This window comes from Brassica oleracea, chromosome C5 (assembly GCF_000695525.1).
Source record: "Brassica oleracea var. oleracea cultivar TO1000 chromosome C5, BOL, whole genome shotgun sequence".
Classification (NCBI taxonomy): Eukaryota; Viridiplantae; Streptophyta; class Magnoliopsida; order Brassicales; family Brassicaceae; genus Brassica; species Brassica oleracea.
Window position 1 is genome coordinate 45361638 of NC_027752.1, and position 12993 is coordinate 45374630.

The following is a 12993-nucleotide window of genomic DNA, read 5'->3' on the forward strand; positions in this document are numbered from 1 at the left end:
AGCAGAATCGACTGTTGACTTGACGGTTTGTAGCTTATGATTAACTTTCATATATCTGCTCCATATTCTTTCTATTTAACGTTTTCAAACGCTCAAACCTGATAAACAATGACTAAAGTAACCAAAAGCTTGAAAGTAGTTATCTAACTACAGATACAAAAGAGTTTTTAAGTTTCAATTATTCCGACTTCGGTTTTGGTGTATGTTTACAAGAAGTATGTGGTCTTGATGATAAAGGGAAAACAATCTCAGAAAGGTTCTGGAAACTTCCTCTATCATACATATTAAGTTTCACAATAGCTTGAGCTTTGGCCTCTGCTTCACAGTACGGCGTTCCAGCCTTGAGAGCCGCAGAGCTTGCCTTTGCTTCACTGAGCTTCTTCCTCAAGCTTATGTACTCTCTCCATTTAAATGCCTATAAAGAAACAAACAAACCCACAAAACTGTTATTTTAGCGGGAGAAAGATGATATGATTTATAACTCAGGAGATGAATGAATCTTTTTTAACAAACCTCGTTAGTAGTTGTGTTGGTTAGGCAGAGTTTTAAGTGGTAAGCAAAGAAGCCAGCGAGGAGGAGAGAAACAATGGCTAGAAACACCATCACAAGTATTTGGGTGTTGTATGTACCAGCCAGCCACTGCTTCCAAGATAATTGAAAATTTGATATACACTATTAGATTTTTACATATGAGCAAAGATTGAGAGTTTCTACTAGCCTGTAAAACTCGAGGAGCTAAGTTGCGGAAAGAGTTCTCTACGCCGTAATAGACTGCACAAAAGAGAAAGACTGTAAGTTTAGTAAGATATGATTGTTTTAACACAACAAGGTCATGTTTGATGTGTACCTGTTAAGATATGTACAACACGGAGTTCTTTAACTCGTCCAGCAAGAATAAACGCAATGGCTATTGCTCCATACAAGCAAAGAAGAAAATGCCTACAAAATCACTAAAGAACCATTAAGTTATCATACAAAACAAAGAATCTTCCAAGTAAATTATTCAAAGAATGAAAGGTTACCAAAAGAGGAAAGCCATGAAATATCTAGTATTCCTTTCTCCAATACAGTTATTCTGAAACCGGTAGACGAAAAAGCTAACATCAAGACATGTAAAGAATATAAAAGAAGTAAACAGAGCATGGTGGGCTTAAGCACTAACCATCCAGCCACAGTGATGGTCAAACCGAGCTACACATCGGTTGCATATGCTGCAATGCTTGGATCTAGCTGGCCTGAAAAAAAAAGAGTAAACGCTTAGCACAAATCATATACCGTTCTTTAATTAGCTTACCAAGGAATGTCGTTGATGCTCTCACTTTGGGATTCTACAAGTAGAACACTCCTTCTCAGAGTAAATGATATCATCATAAGGGTAAGCAGAGATGTACTGCGAAGCATTCTCAGCATTCACGGTACCTGGATCACAAAAGCTTGTCAATAAGAAAAGTATAACACCGACAACAACAGCCAGAAAGCTTGTGTACCTACAACATACAATACAAAGATTCTATGAGGATAACATTTATCATCATACTTAAAATGTTGAAAAGGTAAAAGAAGGAAGGAATGACTCTTAGTTACTTGTGAACATCGCCAATATAGTATCCAGGTATATAGATGAAGGAAGACTTTGCAATCACAAAGTATACTGATCCAATAATGGCTATGTATATGATCTACAAAACAAAAACAAAAATAGAGTATAAGCATCAAAGTATGAATCACAACATCAAACAGTACTAAACCAAGAAGAAAGATACAAACTTGCAATATGGGATTAGGACGGTCGCAACAGAACTGCTCCACCGTTAAGACAACGTCCGTACCCTTGGAACCAAACACCATTCCGACAAACCTCCTGCAAGACAGAACACGATCAGCTCTAAATCAAAAAAAAAAAAAAGATCAAACTTTGAATAAGGTTAGAGGAGGAAGAGTTACAGTAAGTAGTGATAGGCGCCGCGAGTGAGGAAGTAGTGAATCCATTGAAAAGGTGTGCCTTTGAAGATTGGCCATTGACCGCAGAGGAAAGAGATGACCACCGTCAACGTCATGATCCCCTGAACTACCAATAGCCACTGTACCGCCATTGTCGCCTCTCTCTGAGAGAGATGAATGATGATCCTCCGATATCGTCGGAAAAGTCAAAAACTCTTTTATATTTGTGGGGGCTTAATATACAGTTTCAGAATATTAGGGGCTGTTTTGAAAATCAGGTAAAAATAAAAGGGTACAATAACAATATTTTCCTTCTCTTAATTAACAGAGCACAAATGCCTTTAAACTCATAACCTGTTGTAACTTAGATCAAAATACAAAGGCTTCATGTTTAACAAAACAAACTAAAACATAAAAGTAGTGTTTTTAAAACCGGACTGATCTGGTGGTTGAACCGAATTCAACCATTAACCGGTTACATAGCCGGGTTGAGCCTAATAATTGGTTCGACCATGATTCGGTAGCCGGATTGGATTTCAGAGTTATTAAGCTAACAAAAACCATTAAAACTATTAAAAATCTATAAATTATCCATATAAACATAAAGCTACTTTATATTTATAATGTTTTAAATTCATTTATATTTTAATTATGCATCATATTTATTAATATTATTTTTAAATTTATACATTGAAAATATATTAAACCGGATTACTGAACCATGTTTGATCCGGTCGAACTATATTGAACCGTGATCCAAAAATTATCTGGTTCAACTTCTGGTCTGGTTTTTAAAACACTGCATAAAAGACAGAGATCCGGTTCCTTATGCATCTTAAGCAAATACATAAATACTTTTTTAAAAAAGACACATAAGAACACAACATACTAAGCAAAAACGAGAGCAAGAACATGGACTTGTAACGAAATTCATGATTACAAAAGGCTCATGTTTGACAAAACAAACTAAAACAGAAAAGACATAGAATCAGTTCCTTCTTTAAGCCTCAACATAAAAAGAACATGGACTACTCCTCTTGTTTAACCTCAGAAGCCTCAAGATAATCTCTCGGAATAGCAGCAGGGTCTAGCTCGAAAGAACCAGCTGGGACTCCTTTTCTTTCATCTCCAGTCAATACAAAAGACGGGACTCTATGCGAGAACCTAAGCATCTCATCACATCTCACCATCCTTTGCAAGACTCCATTCTGCTCAGCGAGCTCGTACACCGACGTGAACCCTTCCACTCTCCCTAGGTACGCCACTCCAATGCCTCCACTGTCCAGCTCAGAGACAACTTGGACGAAGTCGTAACCGTACGGACGCTTTTGCTGCTGCTTCTTCCAGTCTCTGAAGAGAGCCCACGTCTCGCCTTTCCTCGGGTTTATGGTGATGATGCTCTTCTTCTTGCCAGTGTGATCCACCATCAAATGAGAGAACGTCAAGTAGGTCTTTATGGTTCTTTCTCCGTACTTGAATTCACCGCAAACGATGGGGATGGGACTCTTTTGTTTTGACTCGAGCCATGTCACTTCCACTCTCATCTCAAGCTCCAGGACTTTCTTGATCTTGGCGTATAGTCGAGGCATGTGGTCTAGAGGATCGTAGAGAGCCCATACTTGGCCCACGGAGAAAGAGCTCATCGTGTTGTTGAAGTTGTTGAAGTCTGCGTCGAGGCAGTTGTATGGCTCGGGATCCTCATCATCATCAGCTTCATCGTCGTCTGTGGAGTCAAGAATCACACAATCCAAATCTGTTTCCTTCTCTCTATCTTCATGGCTGTGTTCTCCAATGGATTTGAGTCTTTTTACACTGTGAGTGAGAGGATCATTCTAAGCAAAGAGTGATGTCTCAGGTTCATCTCTTAATCTCTTTCTACTCTCAGTTTGTTTTGATAGCTCCTCAAACTCTTTCTCCTTACGTTCAAGCTCCTTCTCTTTGAGCTCAAGAGACCTCATCTTGGCTTCAATCTCTTTGGCCTCTGAGTCTTGTCTCAGCTGGAACTGCTCTTCCCTCTTTTCCCTTGCTTCAAGTTCCTTCCTCTTCACTTCAACATCTTTGGCTTTGAGCTGAAACTCCTCTTCCCTCTTCTCCATCTCATTACATCTCTCTTGAACGTTCTCACCAAGCACTCTAACCACCTTCTCCCTCTCTTCAAGCTTCTCTTCCCTAACTCGAAACTCTCTCTCTACCTCTTCAACCATCTGCATCTCGAGAACAAGTATCAGCAACTCCACCTCCAAAGACCGTCTCAAATCAGATTCCTTTTCTTTCTCCTCCATCTCCAGAGACTGTTTCCTCACAGATCCCACCATCATCTCCTTGTACTCTCTCACCTGACCCGAGAGATCTAGCATCCCAGTAGCTGTCTCAGCAGCATGACTCAAGCACCTTTCCACTAACTCCTCATCCCACCTATAAAGTTTAGTGTTCCCATCAGACAAAAACAGAGAAACTCAAAACACATTCTTATATTTGTCCTAAAAGGAAGAGACTTTACTGATATTCAGGATCCAGCTCCGGCGGTGATGACTCCGGCTCCATTACTTAGCGTTCTCTGTTGAAACTGAAGCAAAAAGTTGGAAACTTTAAGGCTGTGAACAAGAAGAGGGAAGGTTTGGTGAAAGAAAGGAGCTTCCTTTTAGCTTATAGTGAAGAGAGGAGAGAAGAAAGGCAGAGTCTTTTGAGCTTTACTTGAAATGGAAGGGAGAAAGAAAGCACAGACCTTTCTTATTTCGTGCAATTTTTTTGAATTTAAGACCGTTGGATGAAGTTAAGAGATCTTAGCCGTTGGATTGTGAATACAAGATGATGTAAGGTTTTTGCTTTTGACTTGTGTCAATGTTGTACGTAATTTTTGTTGATTCTAGCCGTTGTATTGGGTTTTTTTACAAAATTTAATTGAGATTTTATTATCTCATTTGTAATTCAAATTTTGCATTTTACTTGAAACCATGGTTTTGAAAACCGGATTGGACCGGCAGGTTGAACTGGTTCGACCGTGACTCGTTGAAGAAACCGAGTCTGGTTTAGTTTAAAACCCGAATTTAAATAAAACCGGCAAAAATCCGGTGACCCGGGTCAATTTCAAAATCAGGTTCTAAAATACTAACATATAATTAATATGTTTTCAGTTGTTATTAAAATTTAATTAGTATTTCAAAATCAATATTTGAATATCACTATTTAATTAGTTTTTAAAATTTTATTTCATAAGAAATGATGTAAAAACATATTTTTAGATCTCATGTACTATTCTTATTTTGCCATATTTATAAAAATTGGAATTTTAATTGTAAGAAAAAATAAATACGGTAATCTGAACGGTCAATTATTTGATTTTTTGTACCTATACCGAGTCGGTATCCTGTCCGGTTTTCAAAATATTGCTTGAAACAAATCAAAAGAACTAAGACAATGAAGTAAACAAAAAATTAAAATATATATATGTAAGAATCAGTTTCACTATCCCAACATTCATCTTATGTTATCCATAATGGTCTAGAAGCAATCAAACAAACAGAAAAGCTGAAAGACCATAACAAGCAAATGAAGCAAAAAGAAAGTTCACATGCTTGATCAAACTCGATCACTTGACCAGTAACCATTGAACATCAAACCAAACCAATCATGCAAAACAACCAGGTTACAAGCCAGCTCTTGTTGATAACAGAGGCCTATTATATTCTTGAGCCGAGGATCAACTCTGTCATCTTCTTGTGAGCTTGACTTTGCCCAAGTGAACTTATTATATAGTCAGAAGAATACCTCTCCCATATTCCGTTTCACAATAGCTTCAGCTTGGGCCTCTGATTCATCATGGTCATGGGCAGATGATATCTTCCACAAAGCACCAAAGCATTTGCGTTTCTTCACTTTCACTTTGGTAAGCATTCACGTTTCCTCATTAATATTCACTAGCTAAACCACTCAAGACCCTCTTAACAGGAAGATCACCAACATCAAATAGCTATTAGATTCATTAGGGGCTGATTTGAAAATTATGTAAAATAAAAGGGTACAATAAGCAAATACTTTCCTTCACAAAATGAGAGCAAATAACTCATTCCTCTCATTTCTTGTAATGAAAACTCATCACACACATTGTAAACCTGTTGTTAGATCAAATACAAAAAAGCTTCATGTTTCACCAAAACAAACTAAACATAAACGACACAGATCCATCAGTTCATTGGTGCATCTTCAACATACATAAAATACTTTAAAAAAAAAAAAGACACATCAGACTTGCACTGTACTTAAACTCTCTCTTGTTTAACCTTCAAAGGTTCAAGACAGTCTTTAGGAATAGCAGCAGGGTCAAGCTCAAAAGAGCCAGCAGGGACACCTTTTCTTTCATCTCCAGTCAATACAAAAGATGGAACTCTATGCGAAAACCTAAGCATCTCATCAGACGGTATCATCATCTTGAAGCAATCATGTTGCTCAGCGAGCTCGTACACTGAAGTGAATCCCTCCACTCTCCCTAGATAAGCAACTCCAACGCCATGATCACTGTCCAGCTCAGACTCGATTTGGACAAAGTCATATCTATACGGACGCTTGTGCTGCTGCTGCTCCTTCTTCCGATCTCTGAAAAGAGCCCATGTCTCACCTTTCCTCGGGTTTATGGAGACGGTCTTCTTGCCGGTTCTGACGTGATGCATCTCATGAGAAAACATCAAGTGGCTGCTTGTGGTTTTCTTACCGTACTTGAATTCACCACAAGCGATTGGAACTGGTTTTGATTCAAGCCATCTAATGCCAACTCTCAGCTGAGGTTCCAGAACTTTCCTGATTCGAGCGTAGTAGCGAGGCATTTCATCCGAAGGATCATAGAGAGCCCATATTTGTCCAACAACGGAAGAGCTTATTGTGTTGTTGTTGAAACTGTTGAAGTCTGCATCAGGACAACAGTATGGCTCAGGATCCTCGTCACCTCCATCATCCTTCTCAGCCATCTCATCTCTGGATCTCTTTCGACTCTTTGCTCGTTTATCCAATTCTCTCTTCTTCTTCTTCCATTTGAGTAGTTCCTCTCTTTCTTCAAGCTGCTTCTCCTTGTGCTCAAGAGAATGCCTTTTCACTTCAATCTCTCTAGCTTCTGCATCTTGTTTCTGGTTCCTCTTCTCAATCTCAGTAGATTCCTCCTCCTGCCTCTCTTCAAGCTCTCTCATGAGCTCTTCAAAGTTCTTCTCCTTGACCTCTAGAGACTTCCTCTTCGCTTCTAACTCCTCTTCCCTCTTCTTCAGCTCATTCTCCCTCGCTTCAAGCTCCTCTTTCTTCAATTGAACCTCTTGCTTCAGCTCCTCATGCTGAGCTACCGCTTCTTCGGTCTGCATCTCAAGAGCCAATCTCATCACATGTGTTTCCAGAGAGTGTTTCATATCAGATTCCTCTTCTTTCTTCTTAGCCTCTAGTACATGCTTCCTCACATTTTCCTCCATCAATGCATAAGCCTCCTCATATTCTTTCCACTGACGCTTTAAATCGACAACCTCTAAAGCCTGATCTGTAACCTGAGTCATGAACCGTTCTATGGACCCTTGATCCATCATCGTGACCCTAAAAGTTTAAGACACCCCATCAAACAAACAGAAACGAGCTAAGTAAACCATGGGAGAGACCAAACACTAACAAGTTCCTCTATGGGCACTAAAAGTTAGAAGCTTTACCGATGTTCAAGACCTAACGTCACTGGATCCTGCTGCTTGGGTTCCATGGTCTTGACTTCAGAGTTCAGACAAACGCAAAAAAGATCGAAACTTTGGGTCTGAACAAGGACGAGGAAGAAGAGATAAAGGTCTGAGGAGAGAAAAGCTTCTTTTTTTTTTTGTGTGTAAAATGAATTTTTTAGCTTTACTAAGAAGGAAGAGTGGGAGAGGAAGAGACACTTCTTTACTGTAAATGGGAGGGAGGAAGAAGAAAAGACTATTATTCTAATTTAGTGCAACGTTTCTTTTATTTTTCACCGTTGGATCAGTTTATGAGACATGAGCCGTTGGATTGTCAATACAGAATGACGTCAGATTGCTTTTGAGTTTTGACTTGTTGACTGAAACTGTTATACGTATGTGTTGGATCAATTTACAATTCATTGAGATTAAATCTTAATTTTTTTAAAAAAAATTTATAACTAATTATTAAATAACCTTACAAGAAACCAGCATATAGAGTTATGAAAAATTAATGTTTCTAGAGAAATTTGTTCATGAAAATTATTGTTATAGGTAATTGTTATGTTTTTCAATATATAGTAGTAAAAAACATAACATATTTTTCAGAATGAAAAACAGAGTGAAAATAAGTGTCCTATAACATAAAAAAATAAAAATAAAAACAACGATTGAAATTTAACTTATGTGTGTGTTTTAATGTTTATAGACAAAATTGACCTTTTAAATTATTATATGTGCTATTAAGAAATAAGAAAGTACTCAAATAGGCAAAACATCATATGTATATTTGCTTTGACTAAGAATTAATATAAGAATGTTTCATATTAAGTGTCATTTTAGCATCTTCTTATATATTAAAACAGAAGTTACAACATTGATTCATGTGTGATTTTTTTAAAAATGGACCTAATGGATCTATTCCTATAAAGTCATGTTACATATAATCTCTAATTATATTATTAATGTGCCTAACAATATTGCTAAAATTCTGTTTTGAATAACCATCATTAATTATCTTCCAATAAATAGAATTGTAATCTGCAACTTATTGAATGTACTTAACCACTAAAATCTCGACCACTATTCTGTTTTGGATAACCAGCATTAAAGAATATTTATTTTTTGAAAAACAACTATAATCATAAAATCTAAGTAGTCGTAATTTCTTTTAACTTGAAAAGCAAGTATACTCTCAAAATATCTCAATAGATACGATTTTTTTCAAAAAAAACTTGCTTGAGGATTACAACTCCTTGAGTATTTTATGTTATAGTAGCAGAATATATAAAAGAAATTACACAATTACAACTCCTTCAAGATTATGGACACAATAAAAAGAATATGGAAAAATTCTTATGTTTTAAAAAGTGATAGACACACCTCACATACATTTAATATTAATTTAGAATTGAAAACAAAATGTTTATATAAAAATAAATGAAAACAAATATCCGCGCGGTTGCGCAGATCGAGATCTAGTATATATTAAAATAGAACTCATAACTTCTTTAATGTGTGATTTTATTTTATTAAAACTAATAATACATAGAATCTTTAAAATACTTTAATCATAATATCTTTTGATATCTTTTCATTTTAAATATAAATATATTTATTTTAAAATTCGAACAAATCTGTTTTAAAATATTTTTATAAGATCTTCATTTTCGAAATTATATTCAACTATTTTCACTAATTTTGAAATTAATTATTATACATTGATATATTTAGTTATCGTTTATAAAATAAAAAATAAAAAAATATAATATTTGATCTATTATATAATTATAATCAATCATATTAAAAAAAAACTACTATATTGAGCTATATATAATAAAATTGTATTAAATTATATATTTTATTTTTGTAAGTATAAAATATTTATGTTCAAAAATAAAATCTAATATGTTGGTAAGATAGGTTAACATTAGCAAACTATATAATACATGGATAAAAATTAACATGTATTTCTTTAAAGCTAATAATATAAAATCTTTGTAACTACTTTAATCATAATATAGTTTCATTTTAAATATAATAGATTTTTATATTATATTTTATAAATTCTAATAAATCTGTGTAAAATAATTTAACAATAACTTAACGTATATCGTTTATAAAATAAAAAATAAATAAATTATATCCTACTTTATCTACTTTATAGCCATGATCATGTTAAAATAAAATTATTATACTTAAATAAATATGTAAAAAGTATATTCAATTTATAAATTTATAAATTTTATTTTTATAAATATAAAATAGTTATTTTAAAAATATAATACAATGATAGAACGACTTAAAATTTGTAAACTATATAATACATGTCTAAAAATTATAACATATCTTAGACTTTTGTATATACAATAATAGATTTTCTAAAATAAATAAGCATAAAAATATTGGTAAAAAAAATCCAGATTTGAAAAACAGGTCAAAATTTAGCATAAATTAGATACAAAATAATTTTCAAATATGTTTTCTCATGAATATATTAATTTGCTTAATAACTAAATGCAAATACAATAAGATAAATTTATAATAAGAAGTGACAAATACATACGATTTTAAACAATTGATTAATTATAACATGTAAATTATAAAATTATTGTATTTGAAATAGTTATATAAACATTTAAGTATATGATTAACGTAAAAAATATATACCACTTATGTTCTAAAATAATAATTTATGTATAGAAAAGTGAAAATCAACATCCACGCAGTTGCGCGGATCAAAATCTAATTGTTTTCTTGTTACAGAAAGAGTGTCATTTTAGAATTCCAATGCAACTTTCAACTTAAAATTAATTACAAATGTATTGATTTTGTAAATAATTTCATTTATCTCAAATACCATTGGTCGAATATGTGTAATTAATAAGAACTTAAATGCATATCAATTATTTTATTTATATGTGTGAAAAATGTCAAAGTTACATTTTTTTATGAAACGGCGGGAGTTGGTAATATATCGCAATTTGTCTTATTTAATATTTCTAACAAAATTATTCAAGAGATTGTTTATTTAAGTTGGTAATAAAATAAATAAAAAACTACATACTAATTAAGTAAGACATTAATATAAAAATATATATGCATTTACTTTGACTAGGAGTTACACATTTACTTTGCCTAGGAATTAAATATTACGTTTGACTACAAAATTAACATTTGCTTTATGTTCCTATAAATAAAGCCGAAAAATAGATCATCAGATGCCTATTCTCTTCAATCATCTCAAACTCAAAGAAAATATATAAAAAAATGAAGATCTCTTTCTCTTCTGTTCTCTTTTTACTTATGATTGTTTTCATCATTTCTTCTTCAGGTAAAATTTTATTATTTGTTTAGAAAGTTTCGCTACAAACAAAAACTTTGTTGGTGTTTCAAAAAAAAAAAAACAAAAACTTTGTTGTATACTTAGGTTAACTGAAAATTTTGTTAACGTAAATGTAAATGTTTGTTTTTGTTACGATTTTAATTAATAGGTAACAAGAAAATGGTAGGAGAAGCAAAAGACTGTTTTCAAACGTGGACGTGTGAAGGAGGAAGGAAATGCAGAGAAAAGTGCACAGCTAAATACAAAGGGATTGGAAGGTGTGATGAGATCACTGCTCCTATAGTTCCTCCCCAATGTAATTGCTATTATCCTTGCTAATATATCTATATCTATATCTACAACAAATAATGCTTCTTCTATATTAATAGTTAGTTTGTACACGTTTTACGATGATAAAAAAAATTGTTAACGTTTTATCTGTTAAATTTTATGTTATTCAAAGTATAAATTATCTCGAAGATGAATGATGTGTTTGTCTATAGTGTCTTGTCACTCGATCTACCTCTTCTCACACAATTTTCAATCCAAATTGTTGATAATAATTAATAATAATTTAATGTTTCAACGTATTATTGGGAAAAACGAATTTGATCGACAAATAATCGTATTAAGTAGTATCAAGTTTCGAAACCAGAGAAAAAATAATATTGTTATTACGAATTTTATTACATATCAATTCACACAGAAGATTTGTAATCCAAGGAGAAATATTTATTTTATATATTCAGAGTTGAGAAAGTGAAATATCAAACAGAATATGGTGCAATCTGCTTCATTCAAATGTCATATTCTCTGCTTCACATCTCACCGAGTGGAATAATGAGTTGATATGTAACGTTAACCGAAGTATTTTTTTTAAACATCCGGTCTGACTTTTGGTTTAGGAAGGGAAGACTATGTAACTGGAGTTACAAAGTAATAGCTCTGTTTCACTTACAACTACGAGCCTTCCAGCGTTTTCTGGACGTTTTGCCACCTTAATTGCAGCGGCTGCAGCAGCTCCAGAAGATATTCTAACCTGCCAGACCATAACTTTGATCTGAAACATTGGCTTTTATGGTTTAGACCAAAAAACTAATTAATAAACTGACAGATTATACCAGTAATCCTTCTTTCAGGGCAAGCAGTCTGGCTGTTTCAATTGCTTCCACTCCTGGCACCTGAAACATTAGAAAGATATCGCAGACTTTGACATCTCATTTAAGAGATAAAAACAGATTAAATAAGAAAACTCAGCTACACATTACTTGAATGATTTCATCAAGAACGTTCAAATCCAAATTGTCTGGGATGATTCCAGCTCCAATACCTTGGAAGTGTAGACCTAAGTGATCACAAGAAACTCCACGGATTAATGATGGTTTATTCAATTTGGTAATAAGAAATAAATAAAAAAAATTCTCAAATGAGTAAGACATTACTATAAGAATATATTATATGTATATTTAGTTTGACTAGGAATTACATATTGGCTTTGGCTAGTAATTAATACTACATTGACTAGAAATCTCTTATATATTAATTGAGAAACATTACTACATTTAAGTATAGCCACGTGTCATCACCAGAATGAAATTCAGAATCCTTAGAAAATATGTTGGTCCAATTAAGTATATATTATACTTTTCATTAAACAAATCATAAAATTAATTAAAGTGTACAATTACTATTTTTTTTCCTTAAATAACAGCTACGGAATTACCAAATATGACTAATATATATATGACAATTAATGATTCTAATAATAAAGATTTTATAACAATTTATATCTCATCCACAACTTTTTTTTTAATTTTATATTATTAAAATAAATTAAACAATCAAATTAGCTATAAAATTAAAATATAGATTTTTCGTATATGTTATATTTTGAATTTAAAAAACGACAAAATTACCAAAACTGTTAAAATTATTATGTTAAAAATTAATGATCAATGGTTTAACATCCCCTATATATTAATAGAGAAACATTTAAAAAGTTTAGAACATGTAATTTGTACTAATTAAAAAAATATCATACTGAGTTGTCAC

General features: G+C 33.1%; 4 protein-coding genes across 4 annotated transcripts; all 4 read right to left on the reverse strand.

Annotated features, from left to right (window-relative positions):
* Nucleotides 1-160: 160 nt before the first annotated feature.
* On the reverse strand, nucleotides 161-2128 carry LOC106294507 (probable protein S-acyltransferase 17). The gene is made up of 10 exons (XM_013730073.1): nucleotides 1945-2128; nucleotides 1768-1861; nucleotides 1585-1679; nucleotides 1320-1487; nucleotides 1163-1235; nucleotides 1023-1075; nucleotides 848-939; nucleotides 719-771; nucleotides 514-639; nucleotides 161-415 (listed from the first exon to the last, which is right to left on the reverse strand). The coding sequence occupies exons 1-10, from the start codon at nucleotides 2091-2093 to the stop codon at nucleotides 179-181; spliced, it is 1140 nt and encodes a 379-aa protein (XP_013585527.1). The 5' UTR covers nucleotides 2094-2128; the 3' UTR covers nucleotides 161-178.
* A 704-nt stretch (nucleotides 2129-2832) lies between these two features.
* Nucleotides 2833-3773, reverse strand: LOC106292422 (the record flags this gene model as incomplete). Its single annotated transcript, XM_013728009.1, has 1 exon — nucleotides 2833-3773. A coding segment is annotated over one exon (804 nt), but the record flags the coding sequence as incomplete, so codon positions are not given.
* Nucleotides 3678-4618, reverse strand: LOC106294509 (trichohyalin-like). The gene is made up of 2 exons (XM_013730074.1): nucleotides 4442-4618; nucleotides 3678-4356 (listed from the first exon to the last, which is right to left on the reverse strand). The coding sequence occupies exons 1-2, from the start codon at nucleotides 4483-4485 to the stop codon at nucleotides 3774-3776; spliced, it is 627 nt and encodes a 208-aa protein (XP_013585528.1). The 5' UTR covers nucleotides 4486-4618; the 3' UTR covers nucleotides 3678-3773.
* A 1376-nt stretch (nucleotides 4619-5994) lies between these two features.
* On the reverse strand, nucleotides 5995-7771 carry LOC106294510. Its single transcript, XM_013730075.1, has 2 exons — nucleotides 7617-7771; nucleotides 5995-7506 (listed from the first exon to the last, which is right to left on the reverse strand). The coding sequence occupies exons 1-2, from the start codon at nucleotides 7661-7663 to the stop codon at nucleotides 6201-6203; spliced, it is 1353 nt and encodes a 450-aa protein (XP_013585529.1). The 5' UTR covers nucleotides 7664-7771; the 3' UTR covers nucleotides 5995-6200.
* Between the last annotated feature and the right edge of the window lie 5222 nt (nucleotides 7772-12993).